This window comes from Cavia porcellus, unplaced genomic scaffold (assembly GCF_034190915.1).
Source record: "Cavia porcellus strain 051 isolate PalLab524CR breed Dunkin Hartley unplaced genomic scaffold, mCavPor4.1 scaffold_33, whole genome shotgun sequence".
Classification (NCBI taxonomy): domain Eukaryota; kingdom Metazoa; phylum Chordata; class Mammalia; order Rodentia; family Caviidae; genus Cavia; species Cavia porcellus.
The window spans coordinates 26,460,292-26,487,989 of NW_026947516.1; the positions used below are offsets into that span (position 1 = coordinate 26,460,292).

Sequence of the window (27,698 nt, forward strand, 5' to 3'; positions counted from 1 at the left end):
CATCACCCTAGAATGTACTTTATGTCTCTTCCTGTTCAATGCTCTCTTGCAAAAGTAACTGCTCATCTTATTTCTATCACTGTACATTAGTTTTTCCAGTTGTATAATTTTATATAAATGATTTCCTACAGCATATACTTTTTGCTTTAAATTTCCTTCATGTAATATTTTGGAAATCTATCTTGTTGCTTGTATCAGTATTTTTCATTGTTGAGTAGTATTTTGTAATAGATTGTACCATTTCTTACGTACTATTGATGAACACGTGAATTGTTTTCACTTTTGGCTGTTATGAATGAAACTACTATGAACCTTGTTATATAGGGCTTTTTATGGATATAGCCTTCATGTTTTAAAAATTCACTGAGTAGTTTTTCTTTAGTCATACCATATTTGCATTTTATATATTGTGCTCTGTGAAGTCTAGATATTTGAGAGCCTAGATTTGTGCAAAAGTGAAACTTCTTTTTTTTTTTTCCACGACCATGCGCTTGCAAGGCAGGCACTTATGCCACTGAGCTAAATCCCCAGCCCTAAAAGTGAAACTTCTTAAAAGAAAAATTTCACAGTAAAATTCCTTTGAAAAGCAAGGTGTGGTTGGTACATGCCTGTAATTCCAGAACTCAGGGAAGCTGAGACAGAAAGATTCGTAAGTTTAAGATCAGCCTGGGTCTTCAGTCCTGTCTCAATATAAAAATAGGCTGGGGAGATAGCTCAGTGTGATGGTGAGTTTAATCTCCAGTACTGTAAAGGGAGGTAGCAAGAGAGATCGATTCTTTTAATCAGATTTCTCAGTGGCTTAAATGATTCATATTATAAACAACTGCTTGGGAATACTAGTTACTTGATTTATTCACTTGGTATTTCATTTATGTAAATTTTCCCTTTCCCACTTGCTTGAACATTACTTGAACATAACTAAAAAAGCATTACTGTAGTCTTTAACAGTTATATTAATAGAGGCCACTTTGTCTTTCGGAGGAAGGAAAATATTTGATCAAATGCATCAGCCTCTCAAATAGTCATATGCTTTGAATTATGAATTATTTACTCTTTGGGAATAGGGACAGGAGAACATTCTAAAATCGAGCATCAATTGTTAGAAGTGTAATGGTAGAAAAAAATAATTTTGGGCCAGATGTCACGACAAGGATATGTGTGATAAGACTGTGGTTATCTTAAGTAAAAACAGTGCTGTTAACTCATCCACCCCAATGCCTGTGATGCTACGTCTATAAATACTTCTTGAAACATGAGAGCTTTGATCCTGTTGCCAAAAAATGCGAGATCCTAGAAAATTTCTAATTATAAATGACAGTATTTTAATTTCATTGCACTACCTCTTCTGTCCTTCCCATCCTAGCACAAGTGATTTGATCACTACAAGTCACAGGATTGAATTAAAGCATACATCATCTCTGCTTATTTGTGGGGGGAAGCCACAGCTGCTCTTCCTCCAGATAACTGGTTTTTCAAAGCCCAAGCAGGTTATTCCTTTTATTCTGTGCCTGACCAAATGATTCATTTATCAAAAACTAGTCTAGTAGAAGTGGAAGTTACTTTTCTCAAGTGGGGCATAAAGTTGTTTTTTCTTTAAGCCAGTTGCTCAGAGAAAGCTCCCAGTAGAAGAGGTAAGGAATTTGGAATATAGTTTTACATTTTCTGTTCCAAGACTAATACAGTTATGTACTCTATGGTGAGCAATTTAATATTAATTATACAATGTATATGCATGTAGGGAAAATGTGATGATGAAGAGTTTGCTTTAATGTCATTTCTGACAGAAGTGTTTACTTTTGGAGTGACAGTGATTACAAAAGGAGCTTTATGTAGCAACTGTTTTGCACACTTTAAAATTCAAAATCTCTACCTCTAGGTGGCAGCACCAGATACTTTTTTTTCCCTGTTGTGTTTCACTCTAGCCTTAAAGAGTTGTGATATAAGCAATAAAACTTTTAAGTCTGTTGAAACTTCAAAATAGGCTATTACCAATTTCATGAGGATTAGGAAAAATAAATTTATATCTTGAAAAGTATGGGGTTTGTTTAAGCCTGAATTTCCATCTTTTCAAACAGGATTCAGTCAGCATGGCCATATATATATATATATATATATATACACACACACACACTTAATTTAGTCTTCTTTACTTTGCCTGTTTGCAGTTATCCTTTCAGGAAAATCATACTTTAATGATGTTTTTATATTCAAGTAATTTGGATAAGGATCATTTAAGATCATTACAGTTTCTTTTCTCTTTACATTTTTAAAATTCAGCATTGAAATAGGACTAAGAAAGTGCTGCAATTGAAGCCTCTTCAATAAATCTGAAGTCATTAACTAGGCCAGTTGGCCTTATTACTGTCATGGGAAGATAAAAGGCATTTGTGAAAATGGACATTGAGAATAGATGTATATTTCATAAGATCTGGCATTTCTCTACAACTTTCAGCCGGTTTGGGGGCACTTCTCCGACTAGCAAGATGGGCCAAGACCACTTTTGGCTTCTGCGGCCAGCAGGCTACCCTGGGCCAGTACAGGCAGTTTCATGTGCTTGGGTGCCTGGAGCAAACCATCGCTGGTGGGGAAGGGCAGAGCGCAACTTCTGTTGGTTCTTTTGCACAAGCCAGTCAATTTTGTGCATGAATGAACCGTCATTGTTTTGTTTCTTGATTTTTGGACTATGAAGGCGGCTTACCTTTCAAAGCAACCTTGTTTTTAATTTTTCCCTTTTTTATTAATATTGGTCTTGGAAATTAGCAGTCATACAGAGAAAAGGTGAAGCTATTTTGTCATAATTGCAGATAAAGCAAGGCATTATGTGAGTACACTTGAATTCACAACTAGAGTTTAATGAGTTAGCAACAGTTATCTCTTATGGAAGAAAAATGACCTCATTCATTGGCATGGTCTCATTCAGTTTGTCTGCCTTTCCTTATATTTAATTGTGAGGGTATGTATTTCCACAAATTTTCTAATTTGTTATTTATCTCTAGGAGAAAAGTAACTTGTAAAATAAAATGTAGAGGAGTCCTGGGGACAAGTGACACATGTTATGTCACTGGTGAACAATTTTTAAAATTATTCTGAATAGCTATTCTTTGCTTTTATCATATTATGTCACTGTAGGAAATACTTTTTTTTCCAAAGAGGAATTTTGCTCTGTGTAGCATGAGCATGTGTGTCGTATGTTTTTCTAAATGTATAATCTGGGGTGATTTCAGTTTAAATGATATTTATTCCTTATTTTATTTTCCTTTCAAGTGACAATTACTGAGTGCTTTTGCATCAGAGTATAAACATCACAAAACTAGGTTTATACTTTGTTGTCTCATACAAACTTCTTAACTGTGTGGTCAGTGTTGCTGCCTCTATTTTGCAGGTGAGAAAACTGAGACTGCACATCTATTCTTTGTTTGAAATCTTTCCACTGTTTGAAAATTGGCCTTATGTATTTATGATTTTTGATGTCATTTGAAAACTGACCAAAAGGGACTTAAGAGTTTGTCATTGAGTTCTGGATACATCTGTTAGATTATCTACCTATACAGCTATTGCTAGCTTTAAAACATTCTGAGGTATTACGATATTTGTTAACTTTTTCCTCAGTTAGCTATGTTATTTATGTTTATAATTTAAAAAGTTGATCTCTTCCCTTAGATTTCCAAAAACTTAGAACTTGAGAAATTGCTGTGATCGTTTTAAGAAAATAATGTGGGATAATTTTCTTTCAGTATAAATTCACATAGTAATTTTGATAAATATGTTGTGAGAAAGGGGAACATTAGCTGGCCTAAAATTCTCTTTTCTTTTAATAATGTTTAAAAATAAGATAGCATAAACTATGCTTCAATTGATTTCTAATGGTTTTGATTAAAATATGGACAGTATGTTTGGTTTCAGGATTGTCAGCTCACAGAATCTGTAGATTCATTGTTTTTGTACATGTTTTAAATTTCTGAATTCCAAACACCAAAAAAAGTTACAGTTTGTCTCAGATGCTGCTACTGAATTTTAACCACTGAATTAGATTGCAACCTACATGCTGTTAACTATTGAGCCAAGATGAAATCGACCACTGCATTGAAATCAGGGTTAGCAGTTGTGTCTACTCTTGAAGGAGTTGTAATGGCAGTAAACCTGTTTCCTTAGTAGAATTTTTATTCTATTTTCAATTTAATGGTGTTTCTTAATAAGAGTGCACATTTCATTGAGGCTTTTCATTGTGACTTTAAGAAAATAATAAAAACATACTATAAGAGTAGTGGCTTCTGAATCTACATGTCCACTGGCATACTTCTGCATTGCATTGTTGTAATTACTTGTTTGATTTATAATCACTTGTAAAAAGGTAAGTCTCTTGTGCATATTGAGTTTAAATTATCATGTATGTGTATATGAACTTAAAAACCATTCTTCTGTGAGAGTTTTCTTCTTTTGGGGTGTGTTTTGGACAAATAGCCATCTGAATTTGTTTTTTGATTTACATTACTAGGACTTGACCCTGCCCAGTTTAGAGTTCATCATTATCATAAAGACGAAGAGAATGATGCTCTACTTGGTGGCCCAGCACAACTCACTGATGAAGAGAAATACAGGGACTGTGAAAAATTCAAATGTCCATGTCCTGCGTGTGGAACTGAGAATATTTATGATAGTGTCTTTGATGGCTCGGTTAGTTCTTTCTTTTTTGTTCCTTCTTTGATCTTGTAGGTGAATTTGTATAAACTGCCCTCCTCTCTCTAGTCCCCTGCTTGACAAGGATATAAAAGGGAAAGCACCCACCTGAATGTTGCTTTTGTATCTTTAAAGAATATGAATTCTGCCCTTGTAAGTTACTTTATTTCTGCTTTAATGTTTAATTGAAGATGCTTATTGTTTTTGCCTTCTTAGAGTGCTTGACCTTGGTTTTAAAATGGAATCACTTAAAAATTCTAATTATCTTAAAGTATTTTTATTGCAATTCCTTAATTAGTAGCCTGTATTTCTCCACTCCCAACCCTGATTCATTAAGACTTAGAGCAATATTTTCCTTTATCTTAAATCAAGTTAATGGGAACTAAGTGTTTTGGGGAAGTTTTTGTTTATCTTTACACATCCCACTTACCTCCTTTTTGACAAAGGTAGTTTTCTTATCTTTTCTGCTGTCTTTGCATATCAGACATTTAAAAAGCCACAGGGAGACATTCCTCTCAAGAAGTACTGCCAAAAAATGTATCATTGACCTTGGATCAGGACTTGACACTTGGCCAGTTTACTTGATTCCACTAGTGTTGTATATGTACTAGCCATTGGCAAATGAGTAGGCAGGAGAACTGTAAAACCTTGAAACCCAAAGAAAAGAAATCCCTTATCTAAATTAAAAGTAATTATTTTAAGTTAATTTGGACAAACAGCAAATGTTTTGCATTTTTTTGACTCAAAACAAAGCAGTCTTTGGAAGCAAGTGCAAGGAAGAGGCAGACACAGATCAGCAATACTTGCTAAATCCTTGAGTTTTGCTTCATTACAGCTGTAAATAAGATAGTTAATTGCATGGAGGCTTGACGACTTGCAGATGGGCTAACTGTGGAAGAGCCGATGTCAAGCTCTAAAATCTCCTCCACCTGGAATTGCTTAGCGTGGCGGATAGGGTTATGTACCAGATTGGAGCAGGAAACCAAGATGTTTAAAGTATCCAGAAGGAAAACAAATGCTTCAGAAACCCCAACAATTTTCCTATATATTTGTTTTGTCTTTGTTTAAAACAAAGCACAACATAACAAAACACTTTCTTCAATTACCTATAGTTATTCTTTCATATTTTTACCCCTCCTGCCTCTCTCCCCTTTGTGTACATTTCATTTTTTTGAGAAACAAAAATTTTAGATTTGCAAATCTAACAATAAGTGACACTGTTTTTGTGGCACAAAATGTTAATTTTTAGCTTTTATTCTAATTGAGTTGATAGGGTGAAAACAAACTAATGTCATAAGAGCTCTTGCTGTATCTTCAAGGTTAGAATGAATGAATGAATGCAAATTTAAAATTTTGATCAGTATCTCATAAGGATGTTTATTTCAAATAATATGATTTTTCTGTACTTTCAGAGGAAAAATTATTTTACCCATAAAATCTGTCATATATTGAGTGTAAAAATAGTGATTTTAAAGTTTTACATTGGTCTTCTTACTCCATTATGATTATGGCAAAAAAGGAAGGTCTATGTAACTAAAGGGGTTTTTGCCAGGAAAATAGTTGAGAAAATAATGTTTATAACTATAGTACTAATCTCTCTGTTCATCAAAAAGAACAGTTTGTGCTACCATTGTTTGATTGATCACTTTTGTGTCTAGATTTTGTAACCTGAACAAGTAGTTCTGAGATAACAATATGCAATATATTAACTAGTGTTAATTCTCTACTTTTTTCTTTCTTGAAATTCTGTATTATTTCTATCCTTTTCTGTTTTTCTTTTTAAAATAAAATAATTTAAAACTTTAACCAATAAAATAAATTAAATTAAAAATGTTGTACACCAGGGAGCATGTAGATTTTTAACACAAAAACCTTTCCATAACTTTTCAGTAATGATAATTTTTTTATTTGTCTGTCCTGATTTCTGTAGGGAACTGATATGGAGCCCAGCTTATATCGTTGCAGTAATATTGATTGTAAGGCTTCACCTCTGACTTTTGTAGTACAGCTGAGCAACAGATTGATTATGGACATCAGACGATGCATTAAAAAGTACTATGATGTAAGTATTTATAATGAGGTTTTTGTTTTTTTACCTATACAACTTATTGAGGTGTAGTATTTGTTTTATTGGTTTTTATGAAACTGAAATTTTGAAAAGACTTTGGAGAGACTTCTTGGTGACTATTATTAATAAAAATTGGCAAATATGTAATTTTGGCATAGTAGGATACAAATGATTTGCTTTTCTCATGCTCATAACATCTCTTTCATTAATGATCCATATTTTAAATAATAGTAACAAAATCAGGAAAGAAACTTTTTGTGTATTGTTACCTAAATAAAGCGATCACAGAGAAGGAAAAATATCAGTATTGCCTGCCTTAGGCAAGTAGAACTGTAAAATCAAGAGTGGTGATTTTAATGAACTGCCCACTACCTGATACTTTATGATTATGTGGCAGTCTAAACTGTTTCCTAGCCTAGTTTTCTGAGGAGATCAAAACAAACACCTTTTAAATGTAAGTACAATTTATCTGGTGTTTTAAAAAGAACATTGGCCTGGAGATTTAGCTCAGCAGCACAAGCACCTAGCTGGCAAGCACTAGTTCAATCCTCTGTACCAAAAGAGAGAGAGAGAGAGAGAGAGAGAGAATGTGTAATTTTCATTAATATATAGTAAAAGTCTGAGAACAGTGAGTGAATGGTCTTAGTTTTATTCAAGGTTTTGTTTTGTTTTGAACACATTTCATATGAATTTTAGCTCTTTTAAAATTAAAAAGGCCCCCACATTTCCCATTTTGAGTTTTCTTGTGTTTCCTTACCTTATTTGTCGTGTAAACAAATTTTCTGTTACTTGAAAGTTCACTGTTATCTTCTTTAAAGAAACTACATCAACTAGGTATTACCAAAAAATGCTCAAGTTGCAGTAAGACTCATGTCCATTACCAGTATCATTCTGTGTTTTCTTACTTGTTAAATAATGTATAACATTACATTTTCTTGCATAGCATCTCCTGTGAAATAGTAAGAGATTATTTCACATAACATGATGTAGAATTCATTATGTAAAAGACAAATATTAAGTCATTAAGATGAAGAGTGAAAACATAGAGTTCCAGTATTCTGATTTTGGTGTAGAAGTAGTTGTAAAAAAAGAAAAAGCCAAGTAAGTTTCCCTGAGGATTTTTTAAAATAATAATTTTGTCTGCATTTTAGGGAAATCTGGAAAGTTTTAGCAAGTAGTGTTTTGCTACACTTAATGAACAGTTGGATAGGAATAAAGGTTATCTGTGGGGTCACATTCCGCAGTAGATGAAACGTTCAGCACTTGAAATGTTAGGCCTTTATTTAGCATAAAGAGCCCAAATCAAAACTATTCAGCTTCTCATTTACCAGCCTCTTTGAGCAGAGTATGATGCTTGACTCTTGAGAAGAATTCTGAGTTTTCTCTCTGTGTTTAGTCTATCAAAGTCTTTACCATGGCAATGTTAATACTAGAAAAAACTTGTCTATTTCCTTCTATAAGAAAGAACCATTTGTTTTGACTAAGTTGGGGATAGACAGAAAAATGATCTTCTCTATAATTAGAAATGTGCCTGAATTTAAAGATTGAATTTTCACCTAATTAGGTGTGTATGTGTTGTGGTGGTTATGAAAGTATTTTTCAAGTCAAGTAACCTATTTTTAGGTAGTTAATACAAGGTTTCTAGAGCATTTAAGTGTCTTGTACCCCAGCCATTTCACTAACAAGCACCATTTTTTTGTACTTAACTCCCTCTTTAATTGACTTTTCTAAGGATTTGTAATTAAATAGCCCAAATGTCACTCCTGCAGTTGAAGATTAATATGACTATCCTCAAAATTAGGAACTTTTTTTTCTGCTTTCTGATCTTAATCATCCATGATTGAATGGTGGAGAAAGAAATCCATTATTTGTTCTTTTCACAGCCCCATGCTAAGGAAATGTTTCAAATCTGCAATTTATGCAAAAAGCTCACCTTTATGTTTTACTGTACTTCATTGGTAGACTGTACTATTTCCCCCTGACTCCAAACTTAAAAGAAACTTTTGCTAGTAGAAGGCCATGGAACTGAGTTTATTTTGTTCTTTGTCCTTGAGTAATGCTGATTGAGTTAGTTCAGTGGGATGCATCACAGCAATGATAATACAACTGGAGACATATATCAAATGTACTGGAGGCAAGGATACTGATGTTAAGGAGTGAGGTTAAATTCTCTGAAGCTAATTACCAAAATGTTTCTTTATATTTTGTAACATAAAAATACTATCCATTGAATGTCATAATTATTTATGGAAGAAGGACCAGAATCTCAAATGTTTTTATTTTAGTGTTAAAATCATTGCAAGGGAAGGCAGCCTACATTGAAAGAAGTCATCTCAAGAAGCAAGAAACTTGAAGAAGATAAGTGGAATATGGTGCTTGACCAAACCCTAAGCCTGTCAAGGAGCTCAGTTCTAGATTACTGAGAAATTAGATTGGGGGGGGGGGGACGACAGAAATGTTTAGTGTAACAAAGTATAAATCTAAATCACTTTAATTTTGGCAAGATATGTCACATAGTTTGGTATCTTCTGTTATGAATCAGTACTCCAGACTGAATTAGTAAATGATGTAACAGATATTTTTAAAAGTATAGTTATCTGAAAATCAATCTACTATCATATTTTAATCTTTTAGTATTGGCTCTTTCAGTAGAAGAGATGTATTTTTTTACCGTCCAACCATGTATTGTTGATTCCCTGAAATTCTCAATTCCTAGAACATTTTAAATTTTGATACACATAAAAAATTTTTAAAAGCATTCAGCAAGGACATAAGTAATGTATTCATTTCTTTCGGAAGAAGAAAACTTTGCACTTTATCTTGAAATTTGGGGGAGCCTTGAAGAACTTTCAGAGAACTATAATTCAAAGTTGATTTCATGCTCTGATCCTTGTTTGTTCTTCTTTACCAAGTTAAGGTTGTATTTTTTAATATCATGAAAAGCCAATTTAATCTGTAAGCTTTTAGTGATGTTTTTGAAAGACTCAGTTCTGCAGTGAAAAATTGATACCTATATCCCTCTTCAATACTGCTCTAGAAGAGCAACATTCACACATACACATGCATGCACCACACACACTCATGTGTGCACCACACACACTCATGCGTGCGCAGAGAGAAGCACTAGCTAATCTAAATTGGGAATGAAGAGGGCTTTTTTAAGCATGAAAATTTCATCATCTTGTCAGCTGGCAGAATGCCTGCTGTGTGGATTCACAAAGGCTAAGAATTACACTTTCATGAAATTTTCCTCACTAACTGCCCTGGTTAATTTGAAAGATAACCCACTGTTCTAATTCATTCCTCAATTGGGCGGTGCAGGTTTTATCTTTGATCTGACAAAGCATTTGTGTTAATCGTTTTGGCCCTCCACTAGACACTCTTGGGATTGTGCTTTTACAATAAATGTGTCTGTGATAGCTCTTTAGTCTATTATACTTACAATAGATCCATAGAACTGGTAATTAATTCTCCACTGCTTTGGAAATGGGAAGAATAGGTGTAGCTCTGTCAAGTGCTGCTGGGAAGTTTGTTTAGCTGGTTCATTATTGAAGTGTTTCCTTCAATCGACCAAGAAGCAGCCACAGGAGAGAATCTCAGATTGAGAAGCTGGCCTGCCCTGATGACTTGCTGATAAATGAGAAATGTAACCCCTCTTGGTACCTGGGAGGGGGTAGTGGGTCATTTACTTTCGTCTCAAGTACTATTAGTTATAATGTACATTAAGCCCTAATTTTAATACTTAAAGAGCTATTCTTTTCTAAAGGTAGAACCTCTAAAAGATACAGGGGTAAGAATCAGCTCAAATATGTTCCTAAATTCTCATTGATGGTTTATGCAGGTTTATGAGTGTTCTAGCAGGGCAAAATGTATTCCTCATTAGCCTTCTAGTGTGTCTAGCATTTCTGAGAACTCTTCACTCTGATTTTTAAATATCAAGATATTGCTAGCCCTAGATTGGTCTGGCATTCCACCTGAAAGAATTAACAGATGAACACGAACACTGGCTATCAAGTGCCATGCATATGATAATCCTTGACGAATTGTCAGGGCCAGAATTGGTGATGATTCCTTAAAAATTAGTTATGGACTTTATAGTCCCCAAATTTTCTTGGATTATACCTTTATCCCCTTACGATAGGAGTTACGCCTTTTTTGATGTCTTGTCTGTGACCTCTGCCATAGCTCCTTGCTCTCCAGTAGTGTAATGTTTGGCAAAGTAATCAATAAATAAAGGTTGTAATTTGCTATTTTTTAAAAAAATTCTTTCTGTACACTGTTATCATGCTGCCAGATGATTTATTAATGGTATATAAAGTTCTCAGATTAGCACAGTATTTATGTTCGTGACAATAAGTTAAGTTCTTGTTACTCTGTCTTATATATTTTACCTGGCAGGTTACTGTAAATTTCAGTATATGCCTGTTTCTAACTCAGTAGCCTTGTTTTCTCCTGAAACCAAGTATCATTTAAAGAGGCATTGATCAGAAATACTATTGTTGTGATGCAGATAACATCCTGCCTAAAATTTGATTTCATTGTCCTACTAAAAGAGTCTCTCTCTAATAATGGAACATGGCAAAGAAAAGTGGGAATTGTTACCTTCTCACTCCTGCTCTGTCCTTACATTTTGCCTCTTTGTATATTAATTGTGACAGAAGGCAGATTTTTAATCTCTTTTGGACCACTTTTATGAGAAATTTTAAAAATCAAAAAAATTTTTAAAAAATTTAAAAAATAATGCCCAGAGTATTAATGATAACCATTATTATGACAACCATTAGGTATAATGGTTGTCATTAATAAGCCAGAGATTGCGTTGGAACTACCTATTTTCAAGGGTGCAATGAGGGCAGAGTGAAATACTGGTCAGAATACTTTTGCTCCACAAAAACACCCATTTAGCATCACGGGCATGCACCATACATGGTGCCCAACAGTGCCTGGGAAAGAGTAATTATTTTATTACAAATACACAGAACTAAGTTAATAAATAAGCCTGATAAATTAGATTTAAAGCAGCTTTCCCAACCAACCCCCATCACCCTTGTAAGTCCCTAATAGGGCTGCTCATTGCTGTTGTCTTTCATTTCTCAGCAGAATTAGATCATGCAGGTAGATCTGTGAGTTTTAGAGGCATGCATGGTGTTCAGTAGCTCTGTTGTTTTGCTGAAAATATTCAGTGTTCAATAACCCTCAAAATTTCTCATTTCTTACCCTGTGGTGTTATGAGCTGATAGTTTTTAGGTTATAGGTTTCAGTGTGCAGTAGTATCACAGGTACATTAGTTCAAAATAGTTTAAACTCTAAGCAGTATTGCAATTATTATTTCCTTGCCTCTGCATTTATGTTTAGAACATTTAAAAACAATACATTGAGTTTCTTTTTTGTGAAGACTTTAACAGCATAATTATAAATGGTATAGAAAACATGCAAAGAAGCAATAGATAGCCAACCCGCCCATTCAGCTTCACAGGCAGCTCAATCCCATGCCTCCGAGCAGTGCTTCAACAAGGGTAATTTCTTTAGGAATTCTTAGAATGTGTCCTAAATTTTATTAAAATAAAAAGAGCATATTTAGCATTAACATTTGTTTATTTCGTTACACCATTTGATTGAGCAACTAAGCATAAACGAACATCAGCCACACCACTGATGGAGTCAGTGTTTTGCAAATGGCTGATTACTGTAAGCTAGTTCAAGCAAGCTACTTTTGAGTTTGGTGTGACATTTTGCTGCTATGTCATGGCATGTTCTTGCAGAAAAACTTAAGTTTCAGTGATGGGTGATGTAGCATCTGTAGCAAGTTAAATGCAGTCCCCTAAAACATGCCAGTTACATATTTTATACAAACAGTTTATCATGGTATAATACTAAAGCTGTTGTAAATTGTTCTAATTAAGTAAATAGGGTCATGTAACAGCTTTATGTACCACTTGACTTTTTCCCATTTTAGAATAACCAATATTTACCTGTACCATATATATTTATCAGAATACCTCTTTATATTTGATTTTATTTAATCAAAATCTTATGGCATGGACCATGTTTGGGGAGGCTCTGAACTACAATGCTATCCTTGGGAACTACAATGAGACCCACACCAAATTCTTGGCACCTAGACCATAGAGAAAACTGTTGTCTATTGAGAACTGACCAAAAGTCACCAACAAGACCTGAACTTGGACTGTAGTCTTTCCCTTTTCTTTGTCAATATCTACATAGGTAAATCTGCCCTCCTAAGTTTTTTTCTGGAAGTGGAGGTACTTAATAGCTTCAAACTTTGCCTTTCTGTCTCCTGCATTCTGAAGCTCCGTATTCATTTGTCAGTTATCACACTAGCCATTGCTAGCCTTACATTTTGATTTGCACTCATACCTCTAGTACAGAGTTCTTGTCCAGTCTCTTACCAACTCTATAACTTGGGGTCGTTATTGAGCTTCTCCAAGCCAGTTTCCTAGCCTATAAAATGATAGTAGAAATACCTGAACCATGTAGTCACAAAGAGAAGTGTATGGGGTAGCATACTTAAATTGCTTCGAAAATGCACACACAGAGAGACCTCATTATGAATGTTCATTGTTTTGATGAGATAACAGTTAATGAGTGTGACTCAGCTGTGTACCTTTGGGCTCAGAATGTCCCAAGGTTTAGACCCAGGACAGCACCTTGCTGCCCCGGTCGTTCTCAAGTGTCCTGTTATATGCATTCTTGCTGTTCTCTCTCTCTCTCACCGTCAGGACGGTACCATAGTGTGCTTCCTCTTGGCTCTCCTTTCAGTTTGCCAATATGGGGGTTTCCTAGTCATTGTTCATGAATAGGTCTCAAAGTCAATCTTGGGGAGAAAGACCTTAGGCTCTAACTCCTTCAAGGCCAGAATGTATCATTATGCCTAAACTAGTAGGTGCTTGGTAAGTTTTATTGAATGAGTTCACAATATTCTGAGAGGCCATTGATACCAAATGACTCTCCTAGATCACACATAGCAACTGGACTGTGACCAGACTAAGGGAGCCCAATCTAGAATTTTGTTCATAATATCTGGGAAGATAGCTGGTTATGATTGCCCACTACCCACTGTCTTCAGCTGCAGTCACTCTTACAGAAAAGTGAATGAAGACCCCTGGGCATTAGTATGGCCTAGGCTAGGTCACTAGCTGACTGGGGCAGCTGTCCAGAAGGCTAGTTAAAACCACCTAGCAGTGGACTAGTCCAGCCACATGTGTTGAACCTGGGGTTTCAGCACCTCCTGATACAGCTTGCCTCTTACAGGAAAATTAGAGAGTGTTTGAAATGTTGACAAAATGCCATAGGAGTTGTCAAATATCTGAAAACAAGTGGGTAAAAATGAAAACTATTTGTGCCAAACCAGTAGAAATGCTTTCATCAGTTTGATTTCTCTAACCTTGTGTATTTAGGAAAAACCGAACTACAGATCTAACTCCCGTCATGTAGAGCTACTCTCTTGTAGTAAAGTAAGAAATTGAACCAGAACAGATTTCATTTAACCTTTCAGAAGTGAGATTTTCACATCATTGACCTTCTTGACTTCAGGGAGCAAAGCGGAACTATCAGTTCTCTGCTGCACATGTCAGCAGAGAGAAGAGGAGAGCACCCTAGGTGATGACTGTCTTTCATATTTGGTTTGTCCAGAGAGTTTATGTTACGGTTCACAGGTGAAAATTGGTCCCTTGTAGATAGTCGCCAATGTGAATTTCCAGATGACCCTGTCCAGTTTAGTCTTGCAATAAATGAAATAACCATATTTCTGTTTGAATGAGGATTGATTCAGTTGTCTTTCTGAGACACCATAGAAAAATTCTCAAAGGCTGAATTAAACTGATAAAAATTAGAGTGCTGTCTTTTCTAAATGATAGATGTTAGTTTGTTTTGTGCTAGCATAGTCAGGGGTAGCTTTAGTATATGTTCCTTCCAATACCTATAAACTATGCTGGTAATCCTATGATGTCCCTGGCACAGTGGGTTGTTTGTATTGTTGAAAGCTCTTAAGAGATTTTCCATCACTGACCTGTAGCATGTGGGCCTCAGCTTGTTTTGGAAAAGCAGTGCCTTAACTTTTTGTCCTGGTTCAGAAAAGCTCATCTGACTTAGCACTTCCGCTAACTCTTTAAACTGTGCCCCAACTTGTAGTTCTTAGGGTGGGCAGTTTTCTAAAGTAACCCACGCAACTTTTTTCTTCTGAGGGGCCCATCCTTCTTCAGGCTACACTGATGCTCAGGATTCTTTTGGTGTTTGAGGAGCTCTTGATGCAGCTGGGAATCTAGGCCAGCTTTCAGGAGCTCAGCCTGGCAGGACTACAGTGTCCATCCACCAGCAAAGATGTGTTCGGGAATCCTGGCAAGAAGTAGCTGCTCAGGCATAAAGAAAACTGGTCAGAGTTTAAATCTATATGTATACTAAGAATTTAGAAACCGTATGGATGAAGTGACAGTTAATCTTAGGGAGACAGTTTCTCCCAACCACAGCTTTCTATCTAGTAATGTGAAGAAACCTCTTTCCAGGAGTTGTTCAGCAAAGAAAGATCAAAGGAGAGTTCAGAGTCAGGAGAAACCTATTTAAAATTTAAAATTTCCCAGAAAAATAAGTTCTCTTGCTGAGTATGTGCATTTGTATGACACAGTGGTTCGTGTTTATTCTCTCTCTCTCTCTCTCTCTCTCTCTCTCTCTCTCTCTCTCTCTCTCTCTCTCTCTCTCTCTCTCTCTCTCTCTTTTTCTTTTCTCTTTCCTGGAGATTGAACCCAGAACCTTTCCACTGAACTGTACCCCTAGTCCCACACCTTTGTTTTGAGACTGTTTCGCTAAATTGCCCAGAATGGGCTTGAACTTATGATCCTCCTGCCTCAGCTTCCCAGAGAGCTTACAGCATGTGCCACCACACTTACCTGGAAGGGTATTCTTAAGAGAAGCTAGTCTAGTCATTTGTTATTGTGAGTGCCTCATGGTGAGAAATACAGTCACTAACATTACAATTTGGCACTACTGTCTCAATTGATGCTAATGTGGCAAGAGCTTTACCCATGAGTTTGCACCATTAGTGAAAATGTTAACCCAGTAGAAAGACCAATAATTGTCTTAATGATATCCTGAAAATAGTTGTGGGCTTTAAAAGCCCACATACACTATCTTCAGATAGTTAAGATACTTATACAGCTAGTTTCTCTTATTTCATTGAGAAGAAAGGTTAGTGCTAAATTTTTTCAACAGTATTTCATGCCTATATCTTGTACTCGGAACAACTACTATGAACATAACAATATGCAATTTGTTAATTATTGGTACTCTCCTACTACCCTATTTTAAAACTGTTGTTATTTTTTTGTTTACAAAAAGATTTTTAAGAATGGAAGCAAAACAGTAAAAAGTGAGAAAAATGTTGAGGAGAAAACACACCAGTACCAAGGAATGATTCATTTATGTGATAAAGGTACTATGTACATAAAGGCACGTGCATAAGGAAATAGAAAATTACACCAAAATGTTTTCAATGATTATCTTGAGTGTAAGAATATAGGTGATTTTTGTTTCCATCATTGTATTTGTTATCCAGAGTGTTCTGCAGTGAGCATTTGTTGCCTTTTATGGGCGGGTGAGTATTGGCTTCAGTTTGAAAATACATATATTTTTTGATATAACTAGGTATCGAACTTACGACCTTATGCTTACCAGGCAGGCGCTTATGCCGCTGAACTAAATCCCCAGCCCTGAAATTTTATTTTTAAGTTTACATATAGTAAAGTTCACTCTGGTATACAGTTCTGTGAGTGTTGACAAAGACATAAAATGTAACTACTGCCAATCCCAGAGATGTGCAGAATCCAACTGTAATCAGTAGTTTCTGTGCCTGGAACCAAGTAGTAAGTACTTACTGTTCAAATATAAAACAAAATCTTGAGGACAATTTCCCCAAGGAATATCAGAAAAATTTTAACAGTCTTGCTGGAGTTTTATTATGAAGTGTTTTAGCTCTGAGGATTTGGGGAAGAAACGTGTCATATCTTCAACTTACTACTTGCTTTTATTGGATCAGGGAGACAGAACCACTACAACACAAGCAACCATTGCAACCTCAAGTAATTATACCTGGTATTCCTGCTTTCTAGAAATTAGACTTAGGTATTAAGTCCCTTAAAGGGATAATTTTTCTTTACTATGTTCAAATATGCATCCATTTTAACCTACCTTGTTTCATTCTAGCTCATAGATAGATTCATGCACTTATCACCATAATCAAGATACAAAATAGTCCCATCTCTTAAAAATTCCTTCCTGCTATTTTTTTATAATTTCAGTCTTCTTTCCAATCCTAATTCTTTCAACTCCTAAGTCTGCCTGTCATCACTAGAAATTTTTCTTTTCATGTGTGGCTGTATCAGTTTGTTGACCCATTTACCCATTGAAGGATGTTTGGGTTGTTCCTACTTTGGGGAAATTATAAAATCAGCTTTATGAACATTCATATACAGGTTTATATGTGAACATAAATTTTTATTTCTCTAGAATGAACACCTAGGAGTAGGATTACTTGTTCAGAAAGAAGCCATTTAAGACATGGCCAAACTATTTTTCAGAATGGTGGTGTCACTTTTTATTCTATGAGCAGCAATACGCACATTCCAATTACTGGGCATGCTCATAGGCACTTAATATTATTGGCATTTTTTGTAGGTGTTTTACTAGATGTGGAGTGCTATCTCATTGTAGTTTTGAGTTTTAATATATTTTAGATATAGGTCCTTCATTAGATATACAATTTGCAAATATTTTCTCCCACTGTATTGCTTGCTTTATTTTCAGTGTGTTTCAGAATAAAACTTTCTAATTTTGGTCAAGTCCAGTATACTAATCTTTTGTTTCATAGATTGTGCTTTTCATCTCATGTTGAGAACTCAAATTTTTATTTATAAAGCTATGATCCATCTTGTGTTAATTTTTGTCTAAGATGAGGCTTAGAGCAAGACTCATTTTTTTTCCATTTTGGTCTATGTATATCCAAGTGTTCTGATACTAAATGAAAAGACTATCCTTCCTCTTTTGCACTGTTTTGTACCATTGTCAAAAAACATTTAAATGTATTTGTGTAGGTCTGTTTCTGGATCCTTTAGTCTCTTCCATTGATCTCTGTGCTTATCCATTTGCCAATACAGTCTCTCTCTTTTTTTTTTTTTTTTTTTTTTTTTTTTTTGGTACTGGGGATTGAACTCACAACTTCGCACTTGCCAGGCAGTCGCTAATGTTGCTGAGCTAAATCCCCAGCCCAATACCACAGTCTTGATTACTATAACTTCATGGTAAGACTTGTGCAGAATAATTCCTCTATTGTATTTTCTTGAAAATGTTTAGCTGTTCTAGTTCTTTTGTATTTCTATGTAAACTTTAGAGTCAATATGTCTTGATAAACAGTAACAAAATGTCTTGGTAATATGTGTATTGAGTTTATATTCAGTTTTTATCATTTGGGAGAGAATTAGTATCTTTATTATGTCAACTCTTTATCTGTGAACATTGTTTCATTTATGTAATTCATCTTTGATTTCTTTCATTAGCATTTTGTAGTTTTCAGCATATAAGTCCTATGTGCATTTTGTTAGATTGATCCCTAAGGAATCATTTTGTCTTAAACTTGGGTTTCAAATTATATACTATAAAATATGGAAGTAATATAATTTTTGTGCCAATATTGTTGTAGTTCAGAAAATTGTGGGTAAATCTTGTTTCTCTAACGGGTACTGAGGATGCATGAAATGTCAAAGATAAAAAAGAATTTAGATAAATGCATTATCGATATGCAGTCCTTGAAATTTGTTTTGTAAATTTGTGTTTATTGGCTCATATATTTGGCCACAGAATACTGTCAGAGTTTTAGGATGCCAGCTTATATGCGCAATGTCACATTTGTAAAATCTGCATTCATATAAATATATGTATGTGTGTGTGTGTGTATTTATATATATCTCCTTGGAGATTTCTAAAAGGATATTTAATATATAGCAAAAATTATATCTGAGTAATGAACATTGTAGTAGGTGATTTTTATTTTTTTTGCATCACTTTTCTGTATTTGAGTATTTCACAATAGACATGTATTGTTTTTATTGAAATAATAGAGCTGCTTTAAAAAGGAAAACTTAAAACAGTGAATTATAATATTGTCCTTACCAAGAGTGAGTATCATGGAGATACAGTTCCTATTTTGGAATTAAATACCTGCATACTAGAAATCTTGATATTGCCTGAGACATTTTAACATTCTAAATTTTTATATGGGGAAACAAATTATGGTACAACATAGAGAACATTCTAAAAATGCCACATTTGTAATTTCTCTTCTCTCTAATATTTCTAAAATCATATATTTGTCTTTACCAGGCAAAGGAAGTGGGTCTCTGTTTCTGGAGTATCAGTTTTTTTGTTTTGTTTTGTTTTGTTTTGCTTTTTTTTTTTTTTTTTTGATACTGGGGATTGAACTTATGACTTTGCATTTGCATTTGCAGGTGCTTGTGCTACTGAGCTAAATCCCTGGCCCAAGGTATCAGGATTTTTGAAAGTTCTTCCATATGATTACTAAATTCATTAATACATCTTGATGAATTCTACTGTAAGATTTAAGAACCACTGGGCTGGAGGTATACCTCAGTGGTAAAACACTTACCTAACATGCCCCGGGCCCTGGGTTTGATCTCCAGAACAACAATAAAAACCTTATTTTTCCTTTTTTCCATAAAATAAAAATTTAAAAATGATTTTAAAAGTCTCCAAGTAATTTAAAATGTTATTTGTATTGACTACATATGAAAATAAAAAGTATACATGTTTTTATACTATATCAAGTTGATTGTGTACTTACAGATGAGAAGGGAATGAAACTTTTAAAGCAAGATGAGTTATCCTGTGTCCAGAAATAATTTTATGAAAGCCAAAACCTCATTGAATCTTTTAATATTTTCATAGTCTTAGAATTTACCACCCTTATTAAGCCTTCTGGTATATTGCTGCCTCTTGACAAATTAGCATTGCCTCAACTTGTCTCTTCTCTATTGTGGGCATGACTTGTAAATGTAAGCAAAGAATATTTGTATATATAAATCTCATCCTCCCTGTATCTTTCCTAGGAGAACTCCCATATAGTGATGTCATTGTGTTATCTGATCCTATGTATGCAGAGAAGTTACGGTCTTTTCAGCCTTTTTAACTGGTTCTGGGAGCTGCAAAACAGTCAATACCCTCCCAACCTGTACTATTACTCATCACAGTTTTTTTAAAAATCTGTTTTAAGGTTCCCATCTGTAGGAAGTGCCTAGTTTTTATATAGGTGTAATACTCTATGAGCATGATCCAAAAGTAAAAAATGGGAAAGTCCCTGGACTGTTTTGTGTTTCCCAATGTTCCTCATAGGAATCAGATAACAGAAAGTGGACTGTGCAACTTTTTCAGTGTATAGGAACTTGAGTGTAATATTGGACTGTCCATCTTTTGAAGTGATTTGGGCTTCTTCAGAGTTCCTGTGGGAATTCCAAACTCTTGCAAACCACCTAGGCATGGTGGCACATGCCTGTAACCCCTGCACTTTGAAGGCTGAGGCAGAAGAATTGCTGTGAATTTGAGGCTACATAGTGAGTTGAGGCAAGACAGAACTATATAGTGAGACCCTGTGAAGGGAAAGGAGATGAAAAAAGGAATTAAGATGTGTTATGTACATGTACTAACTCCTCACAAGGAATGTACAGATTATGTACTATAGATGCATACTAACAGATAAAAATGTACACTTCATGGGAGAATTATCAAAAAGATTTGCAGTCTGTTTTTTAGTTAGCTATCCATCTATAGGTGCTGTCAGGACTGCAGATAGATATTTGGGTCCTCCTTCCTAAACACTGGATTTTTTTCCTGCTCTCATCTACCAATAGTGAAATGTCTTCAAGAAAGAGACAAATGAAATTAAAAGGAGCGGGTTCCAGTGTGTTAATATTCATCATGTATTACCCAGTGCGTTGCCAATTTCAAAGCATTTTCTTACTTAATGCCTTCCTCACAATATTCTTGATGCATGTAGAACAGTGACCTCAATATCTCCCAACCCAGTATAACAGAAGTCTGTGAAGTTTGGTACTTTGGATGTATGGTGTTATAGTGTGTTCTTCCTCTCACATTGTCTTTTGTTCCTTTTCCTTGCTTTGATTTAGTCCTTGATTATCTCATCCTTAGTTTCTAATTAATCTGTCTGACTTGGACTTTCCCCATATTCCATTTTCCATACTGTTTTTAAGATTTTCTTTCCAAATCAGAATAGAATGTCATCTTTCAGCTGAAAAACTTACCTGTGGTTTCTAGTTTCTTGCAGATTAAAATTCAAAGTCACAAAGCATTGCATTAGAACCCAGGCCAACCTATCTTATCTTTTATATCCTCATTGTCCCCTGTAGGCCATGTGCTTTGCTCTGCCTTTGTGCCTTCACTTCTGCTGTCTTCTGCCTAAAACCTTACCTCACCACTTATAATGCTCCATCCCTGTGTAATTCTGCTGCCTTCAGTGGCACCATCTCCGGAAAGCTTCCCCCACTTAAGTCTCCTGGCACGATGTCTTATTCTCCTTTACACTCCCATAATTTGTACATACCTCTGTGATGGCATTTACCATGGCTGGTTTATACTCAGTCATACTCATTCATTCACTCCTTCCCCACCCATCTCTTTCTCTATATCTGTCTCTGTCTCTGCAGGAAATGGAACCTGGGGCCTTGGGCATGCTAGACAGTCACCCTACCACTAGCTACATCCCCAAACCTTTAGAGTCTCTTAAAACTGTATGGTCAGGGCTGGGGATTTAACTCAGCGGCAATAAGTGCCTGCCTTGCAAGCAGGCAGTCGTGAGTTCGATCCCTGGTACCGATAAAAATGAAAAAAAAAAAAAGAAAAAAAAACTGTATAGTCATATCTTTCCTGTTGTCACCATAACTAAATACTCAAAAATAGCATTTTGAGAAGCTCTTAGCACCATGTATATTTAGTTTTGTGTGCTTTTTTAACCTAGCCCTGGTATGCACAAATTTCCTGTTACAGAAAGAAGGGTGATGGGCCTAGTTGGCTTTTGTCTCCTGTCAAAGAGTTGTTATGTGTATGGATCATATGCTCAGTGATACTGATGGTGTATTAAGGAAAATCAGTACAAGTAGGAGAGTGACTGATAATAGAATGTGAAATTCAGACTTCTGCTAGAGGCCTCAGTAAAGCTTATCACATTCAGTCCTTTAGCAATTACAATTTCTTTCCTCTTCCATATTTAATTGGTGATTGTGGTGTACCTAATATACTAGAATAATATAGTTCAGTAACAAAGGACTTTAAATGTTTAAAGAATTGTATATAGAATTACCTTGTTTTCAGGGAACCTTTCTTCACCATCCACTTTCCAAATGCTATTTTCAGTTTTTAGAAGATAACTTGAGTATATGATGCAAAATTAAATGTTTGACCAGTACTAATGCAGGGTGTCATTTGTAGTCTGAAGTTGGTAGTATAAGCAACTCTGCAGGAATAAGCTAGACCAACGGAATGGATAAGAGTTTACATGACCTTTTTATCAGGCCATCACTAGCAGTTGGTAGAACAGCAGTATTTTTTTTAAACTCCTTTCCTCCCTTTTTTTTAAACTGGTAGAAATGCAATTTGCAACACTTGGAACCTTGTAAAACATAGTCAACCAAGCAGATAAAACAAAGCCATTGAACTCATGTGCTAGGGAAAGCTTTGTGTAAGCCGACTCTGCCTCCTTGGCCAGCAGTGCCTCTTTCAAAATCTTATGACCCTGTCCCTATATCTCTATCTCCCTTGTTTCTGTTGAGGCCAAGAGCCAGGCACATAGCCTTTGTATTTGGCTTTAATCTTATAGTTGTTTTATCATTCCAGGACCATGTCTTGACATGAGACCCCTCTAAAACATCTATTACAATGCCATAGACTTGGCAGACATTTGATTTTATGTGAAGTCACACTCACTGGAAGTTCCATTTCTGTATTTATAAACATGTGCATTGTAATAGCAACTCATTTTTCTAAATGCATGCTTCACCTGACTCTGGTAATCAGAAGTTAATGTCTGTTATCCATCACGACATTTGTTTCACAGAAAGAAAAGACGGGTTGTTTGGAAAAATACAAATTAGGATTTGGCAATGTTAAAATTAATCCATTGCATGTTTTGGAAGTTTGAAGAACCTGTTTGTTAAACTTCTAAGTAACACACCTATGGTGTCTAATTGTTGCTCAAAGAATCTGTTTCAAATCAAATTTTGACCTGCATAAATGATATTATAATGTTTTTGGAAATGGGTTCTAAGCAATCTTTATTTCCTTTTCTGTTATGGAGCCGAATTTCCCCAACCAAGATTATATAAAATGTGTACTAGTATTTTGTGTGTATTTTTGTAAAATTTGGTTTACGATCCAAGAGCTTTAGAACTTGATCAAGCTGGTTATATATATATACACTTTTTTAAAGTCAGGAATCATGCCTTTTCCTCTAAAGTAGACAATCAAAATAAGCAGCTTGAAGAGATGGATTTAAGACAGCAAAATTGTTGTATCTTCAACTGTGTAAAAGAAGTACTGTACCTTGGACCAGAAAACATGTATTAGCGATGGTTCGATTAGTGACTGTGAGAGCAAAATAAATACCATAGTGTAAAATACAATTCCACATGACAGCATGTTTAGCTAGTACTGAACATCAGAATTTAAAGACCAAGACAATATGTTCTCCCTTGTGTAAAAATACATCAATAATGGAGTCTTATAGTACCATTGCTTGATTAAATTACAGAGAGATCTGGTCAGGTCTTATTATTGTTTTATAGGAGAAGTAAACGGTAAATATTTGTCATAATCCTATCCAAAAAAAGTTGCCTTGTTTCTCCTTTTCAGTCCATTGCTTTTGCAGTGTACTTGCAAGACGTGCGTTATTGTTTATTTTGAATGTAGAAGAATGATCAGAACATTACTTTTACTGGAAAATGGCATTGTAACCAATTACACGATAGACTTAGAGGCACTGGGATATTTCCTTTCTTCTGTTAATCTTTAAACGATCTCTGTACATGCAGAAAGAAGATACTGTGAAAGACCCCAGATTGCAAAAGCTGTGCCACTTCTTCTGAGAGCTTTGGGGCAATCCTCTGATGTGTAATTGCTTTTACATCAGTCACAAGAGAGAGACAAGAATGCACTTTCCTTGAACTTAACAGTTTGGGCAATTTTCTATAATCCAGTAAATACAAATTGTAGCTTGATTATTCATCTACGTCTGTCAAGCAAATTTTAATGGATGAATGAATGAGTCAAATCTATGCATGGAAATATACAAATGTGCAAAATATGGGTCTAATTACCAGGCTGCTGAATTTACACAAGGTCAGGTAAACAAGGCACCAGTGTAATGATTATTAATTGTTAATAATGCCTTTGGGAAAACATTCACATTTTCCTTCTGAATACCTAACAGTTTGCTTCCCTAGTCATTTTTAAACTCTGAAAATTTTAGCTGGTCTGAAAAAACAAAAACATTTTTGCCCTACTTTTATCCTTTCCTTATAATTGCTTACTAATTATTTTAGAATAACATGTAACATGTAACATTTTTCAGTACCCTTTTGAAAAATCACAGTTTAATGCGATACAGAATTAAAGGAGGTAACATACTCACAGCAGAATGAAATAGCTGCTATCTTTTGTCTCCATTGAAGGGAAGAACATGTCCCCCCCCCCCATTCTCTACCCTCTTTTCAAACCTAGTCGACATTCTAAAACACAAAAACCAAGGTGGTAATAAAGGAAAGGATAGCAGAGCAGGCTTTTTTCCCCTCTATTTACCATAGTAAGTCAACATTTGACTCTGTCTTGATATTCTATAAAATGAATGTTGGAAAAGGAATAATATCAATGGGTAGTTTCCCATCGAAATGCCCAAGGGCCGAAATAATTGAGGGCGTACTTGCTGAGGTTTTTCTTAGTTCAGTAACTCTTGATCACTGTGCAGTTTTATAGCTGTGCTATCATTAAGGGCTCTCCATGTCTGGAAGGACACCCCCCTCTCCCAGCTTTAATCCAAAAGTCATAAATTGTAGAACTAACATGTCTGCAGGTCACCCAGGCGAAAACACTGTATCTGGAGAAATCTATCTTGCTGCCACTGTGCTTTGAAAATCTTTTGAATATTTTGCATTAATAGTATTGCTGCAATCTCTTGCTGGGCTGTCGTCTCATCTTCCACATTCAGAAGTTTGTCTCCATAGCTAATGTAAACATTCTCTCTGTTCTAGGCCTTACTTCCTGCTACATATCTGTGTTTGATGTTACAATATGAGTACATGCTCCTTTTTCTGTGGGAGTAGCACTCATATCTCCCTTTCATTTCTATGTTTCTGAAGCACTATTTTTTAATCATGTGAACTTGGTTTTACTGGATTTAAATTATATTAATTGGGATAATTTTTTGAGCTTAGTTCTATAGGTAGTGTATCCTATCCTATCCTATTTGATATATCACTCTAGAATCTAACTTAAAATAGTTTTTTTACACTCATGATGCTACAGAGACTTAATTAAATGTATATAGAATGATAGCAAAACTTTTTTCAGGCAAATGAAACATCATTACCTATCAAATCATGATTCTTCTAGGCAGACGTTGTTTTCTTGTGACTGTCCATGCCACTTGCCATCTGTCTGTTTAAATTCTCAACCTTTGAGACCCAAGGTCATCTCATTTCTTGGAAGCTTTCTGTGGACATCACAGCTGTGGAAGGGTTTTTTGTGCTCTAAATCCCTAAAGAACTTTGAATGTATAATTTTCCTCCCTCAATTTCTTTAATATAGTCTCTTAGAGTTGCATTCTTTTATTTGGCAAACGATTTTGCTCCCTGTAAGGTTGTAGACTTCTTGAGAGCAGGAGAAAGAAGAAAGAATAATATTTTAAAGCTGTCTGTCAAACACTTTGCTCAGCATTTTTTACATACATGATATCATTTAATTCCTGTAACAACTCTGTGAAGTGGATGGTATTTTTTCCCCATTTTTATAGAAAAGGAAGCTGGGCCTTGAAAGAAACTCAGCCAATGTTAGAAGGATAGTGCATTGTAAAACTAGAATTTAAAATTGGGCCTCTCTGATTGAACGCAAAAACCCATCTACTGTTTTTAAAAAGCCTCCTCCACAAAAAAAGAATAACAATTTGCATCCTTGTCTGTTAAGTTACTAGAAAGTTCAAAGGACAAAACAGGTGTTCAGTAAATGATTGAATTTATGACTGTGTGAATTCAGTAACTTCAGCTTCATTTCTTTTACCCATCTGCTATTGGTAATGTGAATTAGCAATAAAATAGCCAAAGCCTTTCGTAAGGGCCCTCTGTTCTCCGAGAAGGTTAGTACAGGAAAGGTTGACAGTTGTCAACCTTTTTCTAATCTTAAGACTAGTACTTAAGGCAAATTCTTTTTTCTCTTATTGATCTCAACATTCATGGGTACTGTTGAATGTTTGCATTTCATTTTAAGAAAGTAAATCTCTTTGTTAGCAGCATGAATAATCTGTTTTTTCTGTCAACAAACTCGTAAAACTCCAGAGATTTAAAACAATACACATTCTAAAATGTATATAACCTAAAGAATATTTTCCCCTTGCTTTGAGTGTTTACGCCAGCACTAAACCTGGGCATTCATTAAAAGGCTGTGGATTTCAATTTAGGGCTCAGTGCTGAGTTGTAATTTTGTCTATAGATAGGAAAATTCGGCATTACCTTTCATAGAAAGTAGAGTGTTGTACATTAGGATAACAACTTTACCTTTTTATTTAAAATAGTAATTTTTTAGTGAGGTATGGCCCTTGTCAAAGAATAATTATAGGGACTAAGAAGGTTACCAACTAAAGAAAGAAAATAATTTCATTTTGGTGAGGAAAAGCCATGTGACTCAGCTCTAGGGTGACAAAAGTATGATCTGTATTAGGTATTTGAGGTTTCTTTTTATCATTGTTTATGCATATTGATAAGTTCAGCCTATTTTGCAAACAGTTACTAATGCCATAATGCATTTTCCCATATCTTCCAGCTGAATTTTTTACTATTATTGATTGAGGATTCAATTGAGAAATGTGTTTAGAACCCTGCTTTCCGTGGTAATCATAGAAGTCAGTGGGAAGACAAGAAAATTGTATTGAAAGAAATTGTGTGCGTGTATGTTTTGTGTTTCAGCATAGATTATCTCTGCCAAAATAATAGCTGTCATTTTGTTCTCATTATATTAGTGACCTGTAGCTTACCACTACTCCTTTTGCCTTAGTTTTCCTTATGACCACTGGCTATTACCATCAGCAAGACCTTTTTAATTGAATGTCCAAATTTGAATAGTTCTTGTCCTAATATCATTATAATTCTGATCCATTTCAAATTAGAGGGCCCAAAGTTGTGGCCTCTCACCCCAACACAATAGCCCTTTAACATTCAGACTTTGAAACTTCACTTCTGTTTAGAATTTCATATCATGCCCATCCTGGGGGGAAAGATGGAAAATGTATACGCTGAGCCTATAGGACTTCCTGCAGTGCTTATTAATCCTTTATGGATCATTTGAAATGTTTCTAGTTTATTTAAGCTTTGCTGCTTGTATCAGATTGTTCCTACAAAAAAAAAGAAAAAGTGATCATGCTTTGAATTTTTAAAAATGATCTCACTTTCAAGCAAAAGCACTTTTATGCTCCATTAAAGTTGAATTTGCCAAACTCTTACATCGCATTAACACAAGCTTTACTGGATAGATAAACGTGTTGTTCAAAGACTGACTTGAACTTTACCAAACTGCATATTAAGATTTTTATCTTTATACTTCTTATTTCTTAAATTATTTTAAAATAGACTAGTAAACTAGATTTTCCCAATGAACTGCA

The 27,698-nt window shown here is 35.1% G+C and overlaps 1 protein-coding gene across 5 annotated transcripts in view; it reads left to right on the forward strand.

The window, feature by feature from the left end:
* The window catches only part of Pola1 (DNA polymerase alpha 1, catalytic subunit), a 301,421-nt gene that overhangs the window by 139,049 nt on the left and 134,674 nt on the right, over positions 1-27,698 (forward strand). For 4 of the 5 annotated variants that reach the window (XM_063242945.1, XM_063242946.1, XM_013148942.3 and 1 more), the window contains exons 33-34: positions 4,496-4,674; positions 6,608-6,739. In XM_063242945.1, the coding sequence (XP_063099015.1) occupies positions 4,496-4,674; positions 6,608-6,739 (311 nt within the window). Of the gene's footprint in view, positions 1-4,495; positions 4,675-6,607; positions 6,740-19,257; positions 22,057-27,698 lie in introns of those variants that run through there. The other variant, XM_063242947.1, reaches the window with a different exon arrangement.